The sequence below is a fragment of the Pseudovirgaria hyperparasitica genome (genome assembly GCF_010093815.1).
Source record: "Pseudovirgaria hyperparasitica strain CBS 121739 unplaced genomic scaffold EJ05scaffold_3, whole genome shotgun sequence".
In the NCBI taxonomy this organism is placed as follows: domain Eukaryota; kingdom Fungi; phylum Ascomycota; class Dothideomycetes; order Acrospermales; family Acrospermaceae; genus Pseudovirgaria; species Pseudovirgaria hyperparasitica.
The window spans coordinates 883,298-904,804 of record NW_022985551.1 but is presented as its reverse complement, the minus strand read 5'-3'; the positions used below and the strand labels follow the sequence as shown (position 1 = coordinate 904,804).

Genomic DNA, 21,507 nt, shown 5'->3' with positions numbered 1-21,507 from the left:
TATGTATATAATTGCTATCTTTGCATGCTTTGCTTGGAAGTGTGGTAATTGATACCTTTTGAAATTGTGAGACTTTTATTCTTTACTTTGCCCTCCCCGTGTCTTCCGTGCATGGCCGTGTGTGTCTTGCATGGGTCTATGGGTAATATGTATGTCTGTATGGATATATGGATATGTCATCACTCGTTCTGCGTCTGCCCTTTCATTCAAAGCAAAATAGAAAAGCTTTTCGATTTGACCAATATGCTCAGCCTTCACCTCCCTAGCCCACCACCACTCCTCCGCCGCCTAACCCCACCACCACCACCACCCGAACTCTCCAGACTCGTCCCCAGCCCCGAATCCGCCGCTATCCGCCTCAGATTCTCATCCTCGTCCAGCACGAAATCATCCGCCTCGTCGTCGTCATCCTCATCATCGGCTGCTTCGCCGGCAGCAAGGGGCAGAGCGCTGAGATCTCCGGATGAATCTTCGGGGTCTTCTTCTTTCTTGATGGGCGGCGGGGAGGAGTAGTGTAGTGGTGGTTGGCGTGTGTAGGTGGGGAAGGAGCGGGATGTAGTTGAGAGGGTGGTGGATTCGGCGGAGTCTGAGTCGTGGTCGTGGTCGTGGTCGTGTTCGAGTTTGATGGCTGGGTCGTCGTCGTCGGGTTTGATTTCGCGCTTTGGGGATTTTGGGGGTGGTTTTGGCTTGGATGAGGAGGGGAAGAGGAGGGAGAGGAGGGCCCATGAGATGAGGAGGGAGGTGAGTTCGATGGCGTAGAAGAGGGAGGTGAAGGTGATGAAGGAGATGATGCGGTGGTTGTACATGATGTACCTAGTCCGCGTAAGCAGTTAAAACCAAAATCAGTCAGCGCAGGAGTAAAGCACCACATACCTCAACCCAGACAGCCGCGCCCGAAACACAATCTCACACTCATAAACCTGCAGCACCTCCCTCCCCCGAACATCCACCCGCACCCATCTCGGCAAGCCCCTCACGCCCTTCTCAAACACCACATCCTCCAGCATCCGCACACTCACCTCCTCCTCCTCCCTCCTCCACCCAGCCACATACCACAAGCCCCACACCACCCTCTCCCGCACCTCCATCGCCCAACTACGATACTCCAGAATCGCCGCCCGACTACTCCGCACAACCACATCATCCGGGCCCTCGTCGCCCGCCACCGCCGCCGCCGCAGCCCGCACAACCGTATCCAACGGCCCGGCCAGTCCCGGCGCAAGCAACCGCACATCGAGCATGAAGTTGCCCGCGCGCAGATTGGCAGGCGTGCGCGGCATGCGCAGATTGAGCCTGACGTCGTACTTCTGGTGCGCGACGAGGACGTCGCCGAGCGGGGCGGTGGCATGCGGGTGGGTCTGGGCCAGCGGGTCGAATTGGAGGTGGATCGGGGTGGAGAAGCCGCGCAGGGGCACGTAGGCGTAGTAGAAGGTGATGTAGGCGACGACGGCGGTGCCGAGCAGGAGGAGCGAGGTCAGGAAGATGAGGAGTGTGGTGAGGTAGGCTCGGCGGGCGGTTTTGGAGGTTAGGGTTGTGAGTGTGCTGCGGGCGGGCTGGAGGACGGTGTCCTGGGGTTGGAGTTAGTTGGGGAACGGCGGAGGGAGTGGGGGAAGGAGTGGACGAACCATTGCGAGGTGCAGGACGCTACGCGTGTCTTCGTAGTCGTCCTCCATGGTTGTGAGGTGGTGATGGTAAGTGAGTGGTGAGAGTGGTCTGGTGTTGCGACGGAGCTCTCTCACATGGCGATGATGCAAAGTCAAGGAGAGCCGAAGAAGCTTGGACTCCCGCGGCTTAGCTTACCTAGGCAAGCTTCTTAGTACGATCTACTAGGCTAACCCAAAACAGAATCGTGTTTATGATCGTCAGGGATTCTACAGATCTGCGTCATCTTGTTCTGAAACTCGATGAGCAGATCCACAGGTACCCTGCATGCATCTGACAAACGTGCTATACAGTTTTGTGTTCTTCATACAGCTCCTCAAAGTCTACTGTGACAAGCACGAGATCAGAAACCGTAACTCAGAATCCAAAACCCTCAGTATCAATCGATCTACGAGCGCTGAAGCCAGACGTCAAATGCCATTTAATTGATGTGCAAGATACACCGCCTCAGCACTCTTTCCTATAGCACTTGATCATCAACCCTAGCCACACATCCAAACCATCCTGCATCCGAACCGCAGAAACAAAGTGCATACATCCCCACATCATCCCACAGGTCAAACCCCAAAAATCCCATCAAGCCTTCTATGAAACAAACATCAGCCATCAAACAAACGCACGACCAAATCCAACATAACCCCCCCCCCCAACCATTCCCATAACTTACGACGTCCCTTTTCATCTCGAAGTCGAACACCACACACAAGTCCGAACGTAATGCTCGCACCCAGAGCAGAAATCCGTGCTCAGGCTGAATCGCACCCCGCATTCACAGCAGAAGAATCCGTCCCGGGAACTGACCGCTCTGCCTGCTAGGTTGCGCGCTGGGACGATGTCGGGGCGGGCGTTGCGGATGTTGTTTGCAGCGTCAGACCGGTGAAGTTGAGGAATGGTAGTCATTTTGGAGTGAAAAGTGTAGTGACTGAGGTAAGTATATTTGGATATAGATGATTGTGCGCAGAGGATGTTGGCGAGGCTTCGGTAGCCCGAAGACAAGAGGAAGGCCAAAAAAAGATTGACCTGAATTATTGCGTGGAAGACGAGTAGAGAAGATGAGGGGTCCACCCGTCAACTGGAGGCGTATAGAGATCAATCAGCTCAGTCCTAGGAAAGTGCGAACCACCGAATCACTATTCTGCAAAGATGCTATTGTTGTAATATTATGTTGTTCTTTCTGCTGATAGACAAGAGACTTTGGGGGGGGGGTATCTAGAATAAACAAAAAACCTCCCTTAAAATGTACAAAAAGATCATTACAGTTCCTCCCAATGTCCGCTTGCATTGTTGTGGTTTCCGTACCAGTCGCACCACGTGCTGGAACCTGCTCCGGGTGCCCATTCTTACGACGAGACCAGCCTTCACCGTACCCGCGCGCTGCCCGGGACTGGTTCCAGGAGAACATCAGTAGGAGAAGCAGCCAACACAATTCACAGTGTAGTGTTGACAAGTCTTGCCCCGACCATGACACCACAGTGTAGAACAGGGGTTGTCTGCTCCACACCGACAACAAACCCATCCCGTGGAACCTACGGGCATCGCGTCCGGGTTCAGTCTTCGCAATGCTAGTGTCGAGTGCGAAGTAAGAGTAGCGTAGTCGTGTGGTATAGAAGTTGTGTGTCTTTGGGGCGTGTCTTTCGCTGATTCGTACACCGAAAGTCTCGTTCGGATGGTATCGCGCTTTGAAGGTGTATGTATATAAATCTCAGTATGGATTGAGAAAGGAAGAAGTAGAACGTATGGTCGAGGCCTCCTTTAATACTCTATACTCCGCCTTTGTGAAAAGACGTTTTCCACGCGGTCAAGAGCTCCATAGCCTCGTAAAGAGCCGACATCCAGCGTCGCTCAGTACGAGAAGCAGTCTATGCAGTTCACAGTATAGTGCCAGCACTTGCCGCACCAGATTGACGAGGTGCAGTTCTCCGTGTTACAAAAGCAGCAGAGCCATTTCGTACATGTGCTGTACACCCTAGAGGTCTTGCGGTTTGTCCGTTGGGGACTATAATGATATCTTGTTTGAGAACACATGGTGCGTTGTCGTTGATTGGTCAAGAGTGTTTGTGTCAAGACAGCGCCGGTGAATAAATAAAAGGCCTCGGATCTCTGCGAGGTGCGTCCTGAATGTCTGAGCGGACACAGAGATCGAGGATGGAGAAAGTGTTCTCTCTCTCTCTCTCTCTCTCGGATAGCAATAATGGTTAATGTTGGTATATGGTAAGATAGTTTGGTGGTTGGTTGATAGGTGGTGGGCAGGATAGAGGCGTATTCGGCAAACAAAGAAGCGACAGCTGACCAATAGGAGCAGTGATATAGCCAGAATAGTACAGACGGTAGGCTCCGAAGCAGTGGCGTTGAGTAGTCCGAGTCGAGACGAGACGAGTTTCCAGGAAAGTGAAGAGAGTATTCGAGTGGTAGCGATCGGAGGAGAGCAACAGAAAAAGGAAGGTCAGAAAGAGAAGAGAGCGATTAGAAGAGAAGAGAATGAGTGAAAAGGAAAAGGAAAAGGAAAAAAAAGGATCAAGGGCAGCACTTCTCAGACGAGTGGGAGGAGAGGGCATGTGAGAGGAGCAGCTGGGACAAAGTGTGGAGGGAGGCAGGCTTGTCTTGTCTTTGCTTTGGTATGTCGTGGCGGGTGCAAGACAGCCCAAACCCGGCAGGACAAGACAGGATGCGATGTGATGCGATGCGATGCGACCAGCCAGACAGACAGACAGACCAGGCAAAGGCAGCGAAACGAGAGAGAGTGTGTGTGCGTGCGTGTGCGTGTGCGTGTGTCCGGGTCAGGTCAGAGAGGCACGAGAAGGATCAAGGAAAAGAAGAATAAGAATAATATGAATATGTAGTAGTAATAATTAATCACACGTCCAGTGCAGGACGACGCAAAGACGCAAAGACGCAAGACGCAAAACACGCCTGTTCTTATTTGAACACACCCACTACTACAACCACCACCACCACCACCCCCCTCTCCCAACCCTCCACCAGCATCGACTTCTCAGCATCAGCATCAGCATCAGCACCACTGACCACCGACCACTGACTACTGGCCACTGACCGCCGTAATATACTGCACTGTCGCATTAGTCTGCCAGTGGTCAGGATCCTTTCTTTCGCATCTGCAGCCTCTGAATGGTGCCTTTTCATTTCAGGGTTAATACTACTAGGATGCAGCCAGCCCCGGTCTCTGTGGCGGGTACCTATTGCTTGCTCCCCCATCCCTATCTATCCCACTCCTGTCGCCATGTCAAGTCCACCACCCACACAAACTTTAAGAGAAAAAAAAAAAAAAAGAGAAACCGACCCTTACTTAAAGACTCACTCGTACTACTACTATGCATGCCCCCAATGACCATCCTGTGGCCCCATCAGCATCCTTCTGACATGCCGTTTCCACTGCTTCAAAACATTACAGCAGGTTCCGCCAGGGGCCCAGCCTCTGCGACGACCGTTTGGTCGGGGCGGGCGTGGTGGCCATGACGCTTTCTTTCGATGCGGGAATGGGAATGAATGGGCCGAGTCATCGCCATGCATGCATTGCATGCATGCCAGCCAGGTCGCCATCAGTTAATTATTTTATCTCTTAACGAGAAGGGAAGGGGGGAAAAAGCTGCTGCTGGCCGGCCACCACCGCGCATCTTGTCAAACTCATCTCATCTCATCTCCTTTCGCCTGCCTGCCTGCCTGCCTGCTTCCAGCGCGTTGGATGGCTGGTGCATTTAAAAGGAACCTACTTACTACATACTGTACTGTACAGTACAGTACCTGGCAACCCGACCTGCATGCCCAAACGATCGCGATCGTGGCTGCTTCTAGAATGCAGCTAGACACACAGACACTGACACACACACACGCACGCATGCGCGACTCCTCAAGAAGGAAGACGACTCGTCGTGCCAGATGGCAGAATCAGCCCATTACGACTGTCGCCCTGAAACAGCACTGCCGGATGGGGTCCGAATGTGTGCGTGTGTGCGTGTGCGTGTGTGCGTGTGCGTGTGTGTGTGTTCCACGTCCTGTTGGGCAGTCAAGTCAGTCAGTCAGTCAGTCAGTCAGTCAGTCAGTCAGTCAGTCAGTCACCATGGGCCGACATTCTAGCCAATTAGTGCGCCATAAGTCATGCGGTGCTGAATCCTGTTCACGAGCACGTAAGCCAGACACCCCTCGCGTCCTCCATTAGTCGTTGCGTTGTCAGTCAGGGCTGCTTGTCGTCGTCGTAGTACGGACGGACATGCGCGGGATGCCCTGATGGGATCAGATGCAGAACAACAGAATGCAGTGTGCACTTGATTATTAATGGAAGCACTTGATGAGCAGCAAGCAGCACGAGGCTCACTAGAAAGTACGAATGGCCTGTCCTGCTTACTACCTACCTTAGCGGAGATTGATGACGAGGTTTGGGAGGAGGGTAGAATAAGATGGAGACGATGGACGAGAGTTCATGTTCACATCACAATATTCATAATCACTTCTGGCTAAAAAGAGCCGCGCCTTGTAGGAAACCAGGCTGAGGCTCAAAGTGGACGCTTATTAGTACGTGAGTGAGTGGGGCCGATGTCGACTGCCATGCCGATCTCTGCGCTCAAAATAGCTTCATCTCCCAAAAAGTCATTTTGAGCCTCAAATGTCCGTTGCTATTTTCTGATTGGCCAAATATCCTGTATTTGTTCCCAGATCGTTTTTTTTGGTTCTACCTCTACGTCTGTGTGCATCACTCAATCATGATGTCTTTTTTTTCCATGAAGGCTTCTGATCTGTCCATCATCAGACCTATGATTTCGCCCTGACGCACCACCCTACCTGGGTACTGTACTGCCTGCCTGCCTGCTCACCTATGCCGGTGTGGCACGGGACACAGCATTAGCTACCTTCTGCGCTAGGTCATCTGCCTCCCCCCTCGTAGCTGCTTCCGCATACACTCGCACAGCGTCTTCCGTTCCACTGGCACGAGCAAACGACCTTCCAGCCTTGTACTTTCCACACAGCGAGTCAATAGTGGCCTGTAGACCTGCCGGCTCTAGTAGACGGCGCTCTGAATCCGTGGTCACGAACATAGAGCGAAGCAAGACGTGCACCTTCACGAGTCGGTTCGGTAAGTCAACATACGTATCCTCCCAGTCCTTAACACTCCAGCCCTTGTGCGCGAGAATCACTTCCACGAGAAGGAGATCAGAGAGTGCATCGCCAACTGCCTGGTTGATGAGGTCAGAAAGCGCCTTGAGCGTCTCGAGTGCGTTGGCTTGCGCCGGAGACTGCGGTTCATGGTTGTTGATGGCTTTGTATGCGTCATGGGAGAACACAACGGTACCGTGGCCATTCGCTTCAAAGTACACACCAACGTCAAATTGGAGCGCAGCATGATGCAGGTGCTTGACACCCGTTGCCGTGCAAACCACAGGGAGCCCCAAGTTCGACGTGACATACTGGGTCGCCGCGCCGTTCGCATAAGCTGTCTGTACAACGCCGATCTTGAGCGATTCAGCAAGACCCGACTGACGGGCAAGCTCGCCGAGGAAGGACGCTGCGAGAGTGGCAATACGGTCTCCATCCAATAGAACGAACTTGTCGTTCTCACCATTGAAGTAATATACGATACGATCAGCATCGCCATCGAGTGAAGCGCAACGCTCAAGAGGCCCTGCCTTCGAGGACGGGGGCGCACGTTGGTTTGTCTTGACATAATCTGCACCGCACTACACTGGGTTTAGCATCTTTTGGTTCTTAAGGAGGTAAGATCCTACCGAAACATTAAGGTTCTCTGGCTTCAACACATCGTCGTTGACGACCCGGATATCGATTGTGCCGTCCAAGTACTTGATCAGCTCTCGGAGCTTTGGTCCACCAACACCATTCGCGCAGTCCACCGTGACAGGACCCTGAGGCTTTTTGTGCTTGACAGCAAGCTTGAATGCATTTGCTAGCTTCTCGTAGTAACCCTTCTCGCTAATATCACCATATTCGTATTCGGTACCCTTGGTGTTCGAGCAGCGGACCAGATAGTGCAGCTGAGGGGTAGTGAGGAGCTTGTAGTCTGTATATTCGGTTCCGGTTGCTTCAAGAGCATCGACCAGGCATCCTACAAGACGAGAGCCAGATGCACGCGTATCCCTAGCATAAATGACTTTCGGAGTCTTGTTTGTTCCAAGGTCAAGATCCTGCTCAAGCTTGTTGTAGACTGCAAGAAGCTCTTTGTCGGTCTTAGCGTTCGCGAGACGCGTAGCATAAGCTTCCCAGGATGACTGCAGTCTGTGAGTGGAATTCCATCGGAGAGAGACAGCTCACGTACCTCTAGCATCTCGCCCTGTACACTTGGTCAGCTAAGGCATCCAACGATGCTCTGAATTCGCGCAGACTTACAAAAGGATCGACCAACTTCACGCCATTATCCTCTGGTGGGTTGTGACTGGCAGTGATCATAACACCAATCACCTGGCCACCGAATTTCCTCGAGCGGAGCGACGCAAGAAGGCCGACACGAAACACCACAGAGTCGAGGAGATCCCTAATTGCGGGGTTCAGCATTGGATTGCGGGGCAGAGCAGGACAACGAAAGAGTGGAATTGGGGGTAGAAGCTGTAGCCATAGGGACTCTTACGCTTTCATGCGGAACTGTCAACCAAATCGTCAGTGAAGTTGACCTCAGTCGGTGGACTTCAAACTTACACCAGCAGTACCGTACTGAAAGACGTTGCCAGGCTGCGGATGCTTCGCAGAGGCTGCAAGGATCTTGTCATTGATAGTAGCCATATTGATAAACACAATATGGAGTCAAGGTATAATTCTGCGGAGGTTCGGTGGGAGAGACAGAAAGAGAGAGAGAGAAAGTGCCGTGAACAGATAAACAAAATGAGCTTGGTGGGCAGCTGAGATGCTACGGTATGATGCGTGGGCGCGAGTTCACCTAGCAGCAAATCACTGGGTCCACGAGGGTCTATAGGGCTGAGCTAGTTAAAGCTAGCGCGTTTCCGTTTTCAATTGAAATATATTTCCGGGGTAATTTTTCACGGGGCCGCCCCCAAGCTGTCTTGTCCACGCATCACCACGTCGTCTATCCTCAACCACGCTCTCGTCATGGCAGGCGGTAGATTAGCCACGGTGCACCATCAGGTGTCTTCCGTGCTTCTAAGACCACACATACAACCATCGCTGTCTGTGCCAACACCATCTCCTCTACGAAACACGACCACAGCGATCCAATCCTCGCGACAGACACAGTCATGCTTCTCCACCAGCGCACCACGTCCAGCAAGGAAAGGGGCCGTACAACAGGTTGACCCACGTGTCAGTACGTCAATGTTCCCCCCCGGGGGAAGAACACTGTCGGGACACGGAGACAGTGACAGCTAACAACGGACAGCGAACATACGCTATCACCTCTTCCATCCACGGGTCCCCCGACCGCTCCGATTTTCACGCCTGCGCGCCCTCCGTCACTGGACCATTCATCGCGCCTGGCAGATGTTCAAAGCGAAGACGAACACACAGAGGGAGAAGGAGCTTGAGCGGCAATATCAATCGATGGCGAGGGCCTGTGAGGAGTTGCGGTTGACGGACGAGAATGGCATGCGAGTTTCTGAAGCGGATGCTAACGGGAACAAGAAAGTAGGGCGGCTCTTCAGGATAGCAATGGAGAAGAAGAGAGTCTGGGGTCCCGGGAAAGGGTTCCCGATTGAGTATGCTCGGGCGCAGACCGATTATCCGCCCCGAAATGGATGGAATCATGAGTGGACTAGGTAGAACACTAGGTCACAAGCACGATTGTAAAATACATTGTAAATATCGCTGATGGTTGCATTCAATAATTATATATAAGCGTCCGATGTTGTTTGTGTGTGCGAGGTGGGATCAACCCAATCACTCGTAATCAATACCTACTCAAAGACTTTCGAATTTTTCTTGGAGGAGCAATTCGGACAATGGTAATTACCGAAAATCCGGGATCGCTCGCTTACCGCTTCGATTATCTTGTGCAATTCTTTCCCTAGCCCCGTGATAAATGAAAGCTTTTGGGAACCCATTGCAGCCATGCAAGTGCGCCGCAAAGCAGAGCGCCGTTGGAAGCCAACCAAACCACCCCTAACACCAAGTCATGCAAGACGAAAACCACAACACAATACTCATAAGACCGTACAGCAGCCGTTACTTTCGCTCTTGTCGACAGACAGAAGTGCAGCACGAGTGGCGGCTTCAAATACGTCGTCTACCCCGTCCCCGGTAAGCGAAGAGCATTCGAGATACTTGCGTGCCCCGATAAGGTCCTTCGTATCATTTCCCGCTTTCGTGGTAGTAAAGCGAAGACTTTTCTTACGCATCTCTTCCTGTGCAAGAGGATCATCGCGTAAATCCTTCTTCAGTCCAACTAGAATTATGGGGACCCCGGGACATCTTTCACGTGCTTCTTCCGCCCACTTGGCTTTGACGTTTTCCAGAGAGTCTGGCGAGTCAACAGAAAAGCCAATGAGAATTACGTGGGCTTTGGAGTAGGCCAGCGGCCGCAGTCGCTCATAGTCTTCCTGTCCAGCAGTATCCCACAAAGCCAGCTGGACAGACTTCCCGTCCACTCTACAATCCGTGACATAGTTTTCGAACACGGTTGGTACCTAGTGCAAGTTAGAATTCCGTACAAAGCCATTGCTCAGATTCGCCCTCGACGTACATAGCGCTGGAATATTGGTCAGCTGAGTTATTGAAGGTGGCATGTCATGGCAACGAGCTTACAGTAGGAAAATAGCCCAAGGTGAATACGCTGAGCAAACTGGTTTTGCCACAAGCCCCATCGCCGATTATCACCAATTTCCTATTCCCAAGGTGTCAGCCAATAGTCCATGATTGACAATGGATATGTCGATTCGAAAGATTGAGTAAGGCGCAAGATTGAAGCTAAACATTGTATGACTAAGAAGGGGCTGCAGCTGACGTTCATTTCATACCACATCTGAACACAGGGCTACCTCATACAAGTGTCTTCGCCGCCTCGTAATATGCAGACTATCCAGTGACACCACCACGAAACATGAAGGGGCATTTGTCATGCAGTAAAGACAGTGTTGTAAGAAGAGCTCACCTTCGCATTACAGTTTCGCCTGCTTGTGCCATTTTGTAAGACGTGACTGTGAATACCCAAGAACTGCACGACGGTCAAACGGTCGCTTCTCTTGACTGACGTAAGAACCTGGTGGTTCACGTAGCCTGGCAAGTGTGGTATATCCTGCTGCTGTGCCAGTGGAAAGCTGTAGGATTGTAAGGCGTAAGGCGGAGATGCGATGCTTGGGTGCTGAATGACCGGGAGCCGTTTCGCTAGGTTTGTCTGACCAGGAATTCTTCTAATGGATTATTGGAGACGATGTTATACTGTGACCAATGTACACAGGCTAAAGTGCCTCGACGTGGTAGCTGCGAGGAGAAGAATGGCTCAGTGCTTGTCAGGTTCCTATCAGTGTTTTAGCACCCGGAACTGGGGCAGCCTTGGGTGAACGTTGCGCACTGTGCGGCTATAGTTTAGGCGATCAAAGTGAAGCGATTGTGGCAGTGGGTAGGAAGAGTTACAATAATATCGAGATGGAAACTGTGAAATCGGGTGGCAGCGATGTTGTTGGGATCCTGACGTGCAGCTAAGAGTCGCGGTGCATTCGCAATCGAGGGACTTGTAGCGTGAGCCAGCAGGTGCCGGGGACCCGCTTGCTGTAGCATCCATGGGTCAACGTAGTTTACGCCTCAGGCAGAAGGCAAAATATTACCGATGACTAAATATACATCCCCACCACGTGACGGTGCTCAAACCAATGTTCAAGCAAGCAGTGAATCTGCCAATCAACAATACTATCGCTGCTCAAGCCACTGCTTGGACTTCCTTTCGCTACTAACAGACCAAATCGAATACCCTTTGCCTCTCCCCTATCCCACTCTACCAGGACTACCGATCAGTTCAGGCATTACAGCGCCATTTCGCTTCCGTGTCAAGTACGTAAGGTATTCGGAGTTCCACCCCTCCGTTGAACATCTCTGCACCGACCGCTCGATTTCCATGCACGCGAGGGATTCAGGAATCGTTGAACAGAGCAAATACATTCCTGGATGAAACTGGGAACGATCTGCCAACTCTCATACGTATGCTGACGGGCCAAACCAAGGTTGTCTTGTCCAAAGTTCCCAGTCACGCTTACGGCAGGTCTGTACATATATATTCCAGGATCGCGACTACTGTCTCGAACAGTGACCCAAAAACATCGCGGGCTGTGAGGTGAGTACAATCGGAGAAACCTACACAGAATGGTTTCAGCCCTACGTCCAGTGCTAAACATGCGCAAACCAGGACACCAGGCCGATCCTCAATACCGGTCCTCCACCCACGCTTTGAGAAGTGATACCATCCGCAAAGATAACCCTCACAACATGGCCCAAGTCTTAAAAAGTCAATCAAACACTAGTAATGGCGTCGCTGCCGGCCCAGGTCCAGCAACGGTTGGCGGCAACAAGAAGAAGGCAAAACGCAGAGCCAAGCTGGCTGCAAAACAGCAGGCTACCGAGCAGGCGCATGCTGAGTCCATGCCATCAGACTACCCAGATCCTGATCTAGCGGAGCCTGAGCATTACGCCGAGATAGATAGCCAATACTATTCTGATGACGACGAAGCCTTGAACGGTCATGCATCAAACGCAACAGGTTCTAAAGTCAAACGTAAAACGAGGTCTAATTCTTTACATAACCATCACCACCACCATAATCACGCGCCTCCGCCTCCACCGCCGCCGTTTCCACAGACAGCGCTCAGGTCTGTCTCCCACAGCATTCACACCCGTGATAAAATATGGAACACTTCAACCCAAGAAGAACGTGAGAACATTAAGGCGTTCTGGCTGTCGCTGGGTGAGGATGAGCGCAAGTCCTTGGTTAAGATAGAGAAAGAGGCTGTCTTGAAAAAAATGAAGGAACAGCAGAAACACAGCTGTAGTTGCACGGTCTGTGGCAGAAAGCGTACAGCAATCGAAGAAGAGCTGGAAGTACTATACGATGCATACTACGAGGAATTGGAGCAGTACGCACATCTACCACATGGTTCTACCGACGGTGCACCCATGCTTCCACCAACTCGCCGGTTCGCAAACCCGCTGGCTCGACACCCTCCAGATCGTATGCCTCATCTTCAGCACGCCCATACACATTCTCATGACCGGACAGAGCTGGCAGATGATGGAAATGAGGATGAGGAAGGGGGGAAATCAGACGAGTACAGCGACGATGACGATTATGAAGGAGATGACATTAGTGAGGAGGATATTGAAGAGATTCCTCGGGGCCAGGCCGACTTCTTCAATTTTGGCAATAGTCTAACTGTGAAAGGTGGCATCCTGACTGTGGCAGACGATCTCCTCAAGAATGATGGCAAGAAGTTCATCGAAATGATGGAACAACTAGCCGAGCGCCGTATGCAGCGAGAAGAGCAGGCGCAATTCAGATCAGACCCACATTTGACCCATAGCCATAACCATGGTGATTTACCCGATGACGATGACTACGAAGACGACGAGGAAGAGTACGACGAAAGTGAAGGGGACGAATATGAGGAAGAAGAGATGGTTAGCAGTATTACCAATTGTAGTGAACGACTATTGACCCTTACTCAGGATGCGATGACCGAAGAGCAAAGAATGGAGGAAGGTCGCCGCATGTTCCAGATATTCGCTGCGCGAATGTTCGAGCAGCGAGTATTGACGGCATACCGCGAAAAAGTAGCTCGGGAGCGTCAGCAAAAGCTGCTTGAGGAACTCGAAGATGAAGAACGACAAGGTGTGCAGCGGGAAGCGAAGAAAGCCCGAGATGCGCAGAAAAAGAAAGACAAGAAGGCCCAGCAGAAACAAGCAAAGGCAGAAGAGCGAGCTCGCAAGGAGGCTGAAAAGGCTCAGGAGGAGGCTGAAGCTAGGGCATTAGAAGAGAAGAAAGCCGAGGAGCAGCGCAGGCGAAAGGAGGAGCAGCGTAAAAAGAAGGAGGCGGAGAAGAAAGCCCAGGAGGAAGAACGCGCCCGCAAGGAGCAAGAAAAACAAAGACGTGTTGTGGAGCAGAGAGAACGGCAACAAGAGGCTGAGCGGAAAGTTCAAGAGCAAAAGGCTCTAGAGAGGAGAGCCCGGGAAGATGCCAAGCGCCGCGAGAGAGAGGAACGGGAAGCAAAGGAGAAAGAAGCGAAAGAAAAGAAAGCACATGATGAAAAGTCTAGACGTGACCGCGATTCGAAATTAAAGACTGAAAAAGAGGCCAAGGATCGGGCGCGTAAGGAGGAATCAAGTATCCAACATGCACCAGCAGCACAAAGTGGCACGACGGCATCGAAGCGGAATGTACAAACAGTACCGGTGGCCTTACCTCCAGGTTTACTACCAAGACAGCCGCCTGCGATGGCATCTCCTCAAGTTCCGATTGCAACACCTGCCCTTCCTAAAGCTCCGACGCCTATCAAGCCAAGGCAGCCGTCACAACAAGGGTCTCATGGCTCTTCGCCAAAGACGCCGCATGTTTCAATCGTTCCAAGCAAGTCAACCTCACCAAGCACGATAGCAAGCACTGGTATACCCAAGCAGCTCCTCACTCGGCCTTCACAACATCACGGATCTAGTACACAGAGTACACAATCATCGTCACCTTCGCAATCACTTGGTCCACCTGGAATAAATCATCAGCATCTTAACCACGGATTCGGAGGAGCAATGCCACCGGGTTTGAATGGCTTCATCACTCCGTCTCCCCTACTACCCAACATGGGTCAACGAGGTCCTGGCCCGGGCATGCCTCCGATGTTTCCAATGCATCATCAGAATCCTATCCCATCCCAGTTTCGAGGCCTTGGGCCCCCGGGACCGGGAATGCCACCTCCACCGGGTATGGGAGGGCCAGGAATGATGCCACCGCATGGTCAAGGCTACGGACTAAACGCTCCACCTGGATTTCCTGCTCCTATCCCTGGAATCGGAATGCCGATGCCCGGTCCAGGATTTCGAGAAGGTCTACCATCCCATTCACGACAGGCTTCTGGAACAATGGACAGCTTCAATGGCGTGCCCCATGTTGATGATATCCCTCACGGTGGATACCCTCCGAATCCGATCGCGAGACCAACTCCAATTCAGCGTCCTTCGAGTGTAAAGCCCCGAGAAGATCGGCCTAACAACAGTACAGAAGTTGACGACCTAAGTAATCATCTTGGTAGCAAAGCCTTGTTGGATGATACCGATGACCCAAACGAAACCCTTGCACCGAATGATGTCGATTCACGGCGCAGTAGCATACCACAGGGAGTTTCAAGAATGCCCTTCGGAAGTGCACCAAATGGATCGATGTTTCCAGTTCCGAATAGGCCTAGAGTAGAATCTTTTGGACTTGGCGGCCCCAGCGGAGCCAGCAACATGTGGAGTACACCCACAGGTTTTGGTCCAATGTCTGCTCCTGGTCTACCTTCTGCAGGTGGATGGGGAAGTTCTCCGACAGGACGAGGGCTCCCGTTTGGCTTTGGTGCTTCGAGACCTAGTCTTCCATATGCCGTGTCGCTTCGATTGAGAGCGATACAAGCTTATAGGGATCTGAACGCGTCAAAGTCCCAATACGAGCACTGTGAGCTTAACGAAATCCTTCAACGAATCAACTCAAACCCCAATGAAGCACCGACTACTCCAAATGATCTAAAGGCTGTTCTTGAGACAGAAGGCGATAACACTAATGGAGGAGGTCTCTTCCATTTTCACCCGTCTGGCTCACGTCTATTCGTCACGTTCGAAGAGGGGCTTGATCTCGCAAGGAAGTCTGGAGTAGGGGAGATTGGTAGCCCTATCCAAGGCCACAGCATCCCCCACAACCCATTCAACGTGCCTATTGGTAACCGGCCGTTCCCCAACCTAGGCCCCTCATGAAGGCTATCATCACAATCCGTTTAGACTTCGTAACTCTTTCGCTGTATCTGATATTACTGTAAGGTGTTCTGCTTCGGCTTCACATGCGCCGATGAAGGCGCATCCCGGATCATGCTACCTTAGACACTTTGCCACGATCACTTGAGGCTCTGGGCTTGACGGGCAGGAGCGCCATATCGCTTCACGTCAAAGCTAGCTACTACTCTTTTGGGCTGCTCCTCTCGAAAGCGAGAGGAACTAGTATAATTGCCTAGGGCATGAATGAGAATAAATTCTCCATATGTACTTGTGTGTGTTCGTGATGTCAAAGTGCCAGCAGTCCTGTCGTTTGTTTCACTTCTTCTCCTCACTATATTCAAAAGGCCATCGCTGCGACTTTTTACATGATGGCGGACCGCTCGTGCCAGATCCAGGAGGTCCAATCTTGTTGGATCGGCCTATCTGGTATTGGCTACAAAGGCAGACGCTTTGTGATATAAAGAAAACTCAGCTGAATCCACATGCCTATCGTAAGACTGACCTTCATCCCTCGACTCCTCCCTGCTACCGACTAATCAATGTCTCACGTCGGATCTTCAAAAGAGAAGAGTAAATAGAAAGTAGACAGGTATTTCTAACGCTCACTGTAACTACTTATAGATCAAACGTGTAGCACCACATGAATCAATGCACCGAGTCAATACGCGACTGGGACAAAACCTCAACCAATCCCCTGAGCCGCCTGCTACCGTTCTCCCAATCAACTCTACAGTCCTCTTCATCCGACTCCACTTCCGCGTATACCCCTCCTGGAGTATCAGCACCGCCTCTGACTCTGAGTTCTTCTTACTCGTCTCCACAGTCCATCTCATGGAACAGCCGATGGAGCCAGCGTCATCGAAGCGGAAGGTTTGGCAATTTCGCGCAGATTTTCGGAGTTCATGTCGATGATGTACATCAGTGTGGTTTGGCCTGGGAGGGCGTGTACACACCGTTGTGGTGAGTCCTTAGGAACGACTCGACACGCAGTACCCGGTGCGTGTATCTGAATCACAGAGGTTTCTTACGGGCAGCGGCTCGAGGCAATTGAACACGCTATGTAGCAAGAATACGATTAATTGAAATCACCGTGGAATATAATGTTTCACCCCTTCCGTGCCGGTGCGCGCTTTCTAAGAGTGTTTACATGTTCAAACTTGGTACACCGGCTGGAGTCCCCTCAACAACTGCTGTCCATAAACCGAAAGAGCAGGATGCGAACACCTGTACAGCCATTACCCACTCGAGAAGACACCGGCAGCGACAGAAGCCACGCAGCCGCACTGCTTTGGAGAGCTGATACAACGTCGTCGGTGCGGCGAAGTGCCTCATTGTAGCTCTCGACAAAGGGGACACGTGTTGAATGAGCCCAAAATCCCGCAATGTACCGTGAAGCCGCGGCACTGAAACTGATGTTGGCGATCGAAAGCAGTAGCTGTGGTGAAGACAACGACAGGCTATTCGCAGTTGTGCCTGAGTATATCAAGTACACTGAGGAGATCAGGGATATAAGGCCCTTCGTAAATGAGTCAATCTGAGAGCTTGGATTCTTGGAATGGGGTTAACTGAGCTCACCGTGACGACACCACTTGCCTGTGTTGTCCGAATCTTGCGTAGTTGGTCGGCGACAGTTTCGGAGTACTTGGCAGCTTTCTCTGTCTCTTTCTCGTGTACCCTCAGGTTCATGATAGCGACATAGGAGCTGCGCAGAATCCGCGAGCTGATGTAAGCTTGGTAGCCATGAGCGCCTTTGAGGTATGCCCAGAGCAGGTATGAAATCGCTGTCGTCGCGGAAGGGGTCATATTTGCTGCTGATGAACTTATTTTCGGCGTTGGCAAAAAATGCTGTCGATGCTTGAGAGTTATCGCTTTCATGGTATAAGCAGGGCAGTCATTAGCTTGTATATGACGTCATAGTGTGAGCTGAAGCCACCAGCAGCCAACCTGGAGTACAAAGCCAATTCATTGAAAGTGCTTGTAGTATTAGCAACTACAGCTCGGTGTTCCGGCTGGAATATGAAGTCTCCAACGTGCATCTGGGTGGTGTCAGACTCTTTTCGTTAGGTTTAATCTCAAATACAGGCTGCGCGTGGGGCTTGTTGGCTGTTATAACGAGATATAGCACTAAAGCTGGTAGCAGTATCAGCAGTAGTATCTATATTTCAAATCCCATCGCACTTTAACGATAAAAATGGCATTTGCGCATACTTTTATGGCACTGAATGTGTCACGTGCACCTCCTGGTATGCTGCCGAAGACTTCACTACTGGGCCCGAGCTTATGGTTCGGGATTGCTAGCGGCCGCCTTAAGCGAGCGCCACACTAAGTGGGGCCCCAGCCTCCCGTATCCTGGCCAGCCCCTCAAACGACATGGATGGCAACAGGGCAACATCGTGATACCAGCCTCCCCGCCACATATCAACACCAGCTTCATTTCGCAATTCCAGCCACGCACCATGGCGGGGAAGTCATCTAATTTCTCATGCATAGATTGATCTCTCCCCGCTTTCTTCCTTCCATTGCCAACGCATTCAGCACCGTCCATACCGACACCGACTTCATCCTGCATCCCTGCAACCATCTTCGAGAAATCTCACGATAGCAGGCCCGGCGAGCTTCATAACATCTCGGCTCTGATCTGGTTTTCGGACTCAAGGGCCTCGTGCTCTGCTTCTTTCCAGTCACCACGACCTTCATCAAATCTTCGAGATGCGCCCCTCTGCTATCCTCCTCTCCTTCCTCTCTCCAACCGTCACTCTCGCCCTCCCACTTGACGCACCAATATTACAACATATCCGCAACGTAAAGACCTTCGCAATTGTGAACGTTGACGGCGGCTATGCTCCCACCTTTGCCAATGCAGCACCTCCTGCTCCTCCTGTGACTGTTGTTCAGACAATCACATTCGATGTTCCAGTCGTACCTCCTGCAACGGACATCGTAGAACAAACAGTGGTGCACACAGATACCACGACAAGCGAGAAGATAGCTGTAGCCACACTTGTGCCATCGACACCTACACCTACACCTACACCAACACCAACACCAACCCCGACCCCTACGCCTACGCCTTTAAGCGCACCGTCCCCTTCAAGGAGCAGGAGCAGTAGTCCCGTCAAAGCGCCCTCAAGCTCAGTCGCTCCACCACCACCGCCACCACGCCCAACAACGCCGACCACGACTCCCACACCCTCACCAGTCCCTCCTCCGGCTAAAACCACGACGAAAGTCAAAACCAAAGTCCACACCGAAGACGTCTCCGCCTCTCCTGCAGCCGAAACGACCGTGTACTATGACGACGGAGTATGGAAGACCCTTTACCCGATATACTCCTCCTCTGCCGTGGATGCACCTAGTCCTGCCAAACAGACATCGCTCCACAGTGCTGCCACGCCCACGCCTGTGCCTAGTGCTGCCGAACCCGATGAAGAAACGAACGAGGGAAACCCGGAATCTGACCCGGTCGTTAATCAGCCGGAGCCTGAGACGGAGCCAGTGCCTGAGCCTGAGCCCGAGGAGCCTGAACCGGAGGAGCCCAAGCCAGAGCCTGAACACGAGAAGCCAGAGCCGGTCGAGCCGGAGACTGAGCAATCAGAGACTGAGCAGCCAGAATCCGAACAGCCGGAGCCTGAGCAGCCCGAATCCCAGGAGCCTGCACCTGAACCCCTGGACGAGCCATCAGAGACCCCAGTCCCCGCTGCCACCACCACCACCACCAAAAAGCCCACACCCAAACCAACCGAAGAAGCACAGGCCGACACTGTGGATGTAGATTCAGCAGCGAAAATTGCCGCGCGGTCGAGCTCGATACCTGCTATGCCTGTGCCGACCCCGTGCGAAACTGGTGGCAAATAAAGAGTACAGTTTTGCATTTAGCTGCAGCATCTCCTCTGGATGATTCGATTCGAGTATGTGTGTTTAGATACGAAGGTATTTCGATGCTGGTCTCATGCGACATGTATAGTATATAATGAGTCAATTTGCGATGGCGCTGGTTGGATGCTACTCTTGGTTCTGGGAGAGGCGATAGATGGACAAACAGGACTAGATATGGGAGCATTGGGTAAGGTTTTATAGCGCGGAGCTTCAGCAGGGTTATCTTGCTACGAAAGTTATGCTAGTAATGCAAGTCCATGAATGAGAATGAAAAACTGCTTACAAACAATGTCCTTCATCTCTCCTACTCCTAGTTAAATAACAGATGCGGATATCACTGAGCCTCACCAGCCTTGGCTGTCGCAGCCTCAAGTGCCTTTTCAAATGCGACATGAAAGTCCCACACATCGCGATGGTTGTTGTACAGCGGCGCCGGTGCCACACGCACAACATCCGGCTGACGCTCGTCCACCACCACACCCTCTGCCTCTAGCACCTCCATCACCGTGTCCAAGAAACCTGGCTTGACCTTGACACTGATCTGCGCACCTCTCTCTGCAGGGTTCATCGGTGTGATGATCTCATACGCATTAGCATCACTTCGATCCGTTCGACACGGTCGGTGCACGAGTAAGTCTTCGAGAAATTTGGTGACCTTCAGCGATTTGGAACGCAGTTCCGGCATACTTGTCTCGTTGAAGACGGATAGCGATGCCATGACAGAAGATATGTCGAGTGCAGATGGATTGGATAACTGATACCCAGCAGCTCCTGCACGGGGGTGGAACTGCGGCTCCATGCGAAACCGTGTTGATTTCTCGTTTCCCCACCAGCCACTCAGTCTCGGTCTGTATTCCAATTCTGGAATTTGCTCGCCGTCTTTAATGACAGCGGGAAGTTCCGCGCCACCATCGGTCTGCCTCTTAGGTGTCACGATCCCGTGTTTCTCGTGCACGAATAGCCCTCCAATAGCACCGGGTCCGGAGTTTAGGTACTTGTAGTTACACCACACAGCGAAGTCGACGTCCCAGTCATGTAACTGCAGGGGCACATTTCCCGCCGCATGTGCCAGGTCCCAGCCGATTACCAGGCCTAGCGAGTGTGCGTGGGCGGTAATCGTGGCAATATCGAAGAGTTGACCGCTGTAGTATTGGATACCAGGGAGGAGGACGAGTGCTGTGGAGGCGGCATGTTCAGATATGATTGCGCATATATGGTCTGTTGGAAGGTAGGGGGATTTGTCATCTGGAGGGGTGATGCATATAAGAGCGGAGGGGGGAAGACCGTGGTGCTCGAGTTGGGAGATTGCTGCGTACTGGAGGAGATGTCAGAAATGGATAGGGGCTACACAGGTGTACTGACGTGATCGCTAGGGAAAGCTTTTCCCTCGATGATGATCTTGTATCTTTCCTTAGTTGGCTTATAGAAGCTAGCCATAGCCAAATGCAGATTCGCTGTCAATGTTTCCATGATGGCAACCTCTGTAGGCAATGCACCAAATAAGGGTGTAGCCGCGTTTTTGACAGCATCATCCATGTGTACCCATGGTGGTAGAAAGCTGTTCTTGAGCTGTTTAAAGTGACCAAAAACACCTTGCTGGCTCCACGAGTCCAAGAATTGATGAATATATTTGCGCGCCCGTTTGGGCTGGACGCCGAGCGAGTTTCCGCATAGGTATGTACATTGCGTGTCACTATCGGTGCTTGCGACGCCGGTGTTTTCTAAGTTGTGTCGCGTTGGAATGATAAATTCATCGCGGAGGTGACGGAGCGGGTCGGCAGCGTCTTGCTCGTCAGCGTAGGTCTGGGTGAGATGATCTAAAGCCATGGTGGTTAGAATGAGCGACTGAACCTAATGAGAAGAAGCGAAAAATGAGAATAGAAGTGAATTGGACACATACCTGTAGAAAGAGCGGCGCAGTGAAGTAAGTGACTAATTCTTTCCAGAGCGGCATCTTGGACCCGGGAACCTTGGAAGTGGGTGAGTGCTTAGTCATTAACTGAGTCCCCCGCGCCTTAATCGGGCTACCGTATAATTGACTATTAACATATGACAATAGGA

At 51.9% G+C, this 21,507-nt stretch overlaps 11 protein-coding genes across 11 annotated transcripts; 4 read left to right on the top strand and 7 right to left on the bottom strand.

Annotated features, from left to right (window-relative positions):
• Positions 1-72: 72 nt before the first annotated feature.
• EJ05DRAFT_473528 (uncharacterized protein) lies at positions 73-1,748 on the bottom strand. Its single transcript, XM_033743418.1, has 3 exons — positions 1,626-1,748; positions 874-1,568; positions 73-813 (listed from the first exon to the last, which is right to left on the bottom strand). Exons 1-3 carry the CDS (start codon positions 1,671-1,673, stop codon positions 255-257), a joined length of 1,302 nt encoding a protein of 433 aa, XP_033603406.1. The 5' UTR covers positions 1,674-1,748; the 3' UTR covers positions 73-254.
• Positions 1,749-2,559: 811 nt separating this feature from the next.
• EJ05DRAFT_247805 (uncharacterized protein) lies at positions 2,560-3,288 on the bottom strand. Its single transcript, XM_033740131.1, has 2 exons — positions 2,890-3,288; positions 2,560-2,734 (listed from the first exon to the last, which is right to left on the bottom strand). Exons 1-2 carry the CDS (start codon positions 3,176-3,178, stop codon positions 2,688-2,690), a joined length of 336 nt encoding a protein of 111 aa, XP_033603405.1. The 5' UTR covers positions 3,179-3,288; the 3' UTR covers positions 2,560-2,687.
• A 456-nt stretch (positions 3,289-3,744) lies between these two features.
• On the bottom strand, positions 3,745-4,330 carry EJ05DRAFT_247789 (uncharacterized protein). Its single transcript, XM_033740130.1, has one exon. It carries the CDS (start codon positions 4,215-4,217, stop codon positions 3,858-3,860), a length of 360 nt encoding a protein of 119 aa, XP_033603404.1. The 5' UTR covers positions 4,218-4,330; the 3' UTR covers positions 3,745-3,857.
• Positions 4,331-5,249: 919 nt separating this feature from the next.
• On the top strand, positions 5,250-6,162 carry EJ05DRAFT_247757 (uncharacterized protein). Its single transcript, XM_033740129.1, has one exon. The coding sequence runs from the start codon at positions 5,363-5,365 to the stop codon at positions 5,834-5,836; it is 474 nt and encodes a 157-aa protein (XP_033603403.1). The 5' UTR covers positions 5,250-5,362; the 3' UTR covers positions 5,837-6,162.
• A 62-nt stretch (positions 6,163-6,224) lies between these two features.
• Positions 6,225-8,444, bottom strand: EJ05DRAFT_473524 (N-acetylglucosamine-phosphate mutase-like protein). The gene is made up of 6 exons (XM_033743417.1): positions 8,320-8,444; positions 8,252-8,265; positions 8,014-8,158; positions 7,943-7,957; positions 7,398-7,895; positions 6,225-7,349 (listed from the first exon to the last, which is right to left on the bottom strand). Exons 1-6 carry the CDS (start codon positions 8,401-8,403, stop codon positions 6,489-6,491), a joined length of 1,617 nt encoding a protein of 538 aa, XP_033603402.1. The 5' UTR covers positions 8,404-8,444; the 3' UTR covers positions 6,225-6,488.
• Positions 8,445-8,663: 219 nt separating this feature from the next.
• EJ05DRAFT_508180 (uncharacterized protein) lies at positions 8,664-9,477 on the top strand. Its single transcript, XM_033747989.1, has 2 exons — positions 8,664-8,941; positions 9,014-9,477. Exons 1-2 carry the CDS (start codon positions 8,728-8,730, stop codon positions 9,391-9,393), a joined length of 594 nt encoding a protein of 197 aa, XP_033603401.1. The 5' UTR covers positions 8,664-8,727; the 3' UTR covers positions 9,394-9,477.
• Positions 9,478-9,575: 98 nt separating this feature from the next.
• On the bottom strand, positions 9,576-10,875 carry EJ05DRAFT_247625 (uncharacterized protein). Its single transcript, XM_033740128.1, has 4 exons — positions 10,721-10,875; positions 10,375-10,453; positions 10,313-10,318; positions 9,576-10,256 (listed from the first exon to the last, which is right to left on the bottom strand). The coding sequence occupies exons 1-4, from the start codon at positions 10,750-10,752 to the stop codon at positions 9,774-9,776; spliced, it is 600 nt and encodes a 199-aa protein (XP_033603400.1). The 5' UTR covers positions 10,753-10,875; the 3' UTR covers positions 9,576-9,773.
• A 1,050-nt stretch (positions 10,876-11,925) lies between these two features.
• On the top strand, positions 11,926-15,552 carry EJ05DRAFT_508178 (uncharacterized protein; the record flags this gene model as incomplete). The annotated part of the gene is made up of 1 exon (XM_033747988.1): positions 11,926-15,552. The coding sequence occupies one exon, from the start codon at positions 11,926-11,928 to the stop codon at positions 15,550-15,552; it is 3,627 nt and encodes a 1,208-aa protein (XP_033603399.1).
• An 840-nt stretch (positions 15,553-16,392) lies between these two features.
• EJ05DRAFT_473522 (uncharacterized protein) lies at positions 16,393-17,506 on the bottom strand. The gene is made up of 2 exons (XM_033743416.1): positions 17,146-17,506; positions 16,393-17,086 (listed from the first exon to the last, which is right to left on the bottom strand). Exons 1-2 carry the CDS (start codon positions 17,371-17,373, stop codon positions 16,751-16,753), a joined length of 564 nt encoding a protein of 187 aa, XP_033603398.1. The 5' UTR covers positions 17,374-17,506; the 3' UTR covers positions 16,393-16,750.
• Positions 17,507-18,279: 773 nt separating this feature from the next.
• Positions 18,280-19,425, top strand: EJ05DRAFT_497516 (uncharacterized protein; the record flags this gene model as incomplete). The annotated part of the gene is made up of 1 exon (XM_033746546.1): positions 18,280-19,425. The coding sequence occupies one exon, from the start codon at positions 18,280-18,282 to the stop codon at positions 19,423-19,425; it is 1,146 nt and encodes a 381-aa protein (XP_033603397.1).
• Positions 19,426-19,736: 311 nt separating this feature from the next.
• EJ05DRAFT_473520 (kynureninase) lies at positions 19,737-21,340 on the bottom strand. Its single transcript, XM_033743415.1, has 2 exons — positions 20,809-21,340; positions 19,737-20,761 (listed from the first exon to the last, which is right to left on the bottom strand). The coding sequence occupies exons 1-2, from the start codon at positions 21,271-21,273 to the stop codon at positions 19,781-19,783; spliced, it is 1,446 nt and encodes a 481-aa protein (XP_033603396.1). The 5' UTR covers positions 21,274-21,340; the 3' UTR covers positions 19,737-19,780.
• Between the last annotated feature and the right edge of the window lie 167 nt (positions 21,341-21,507).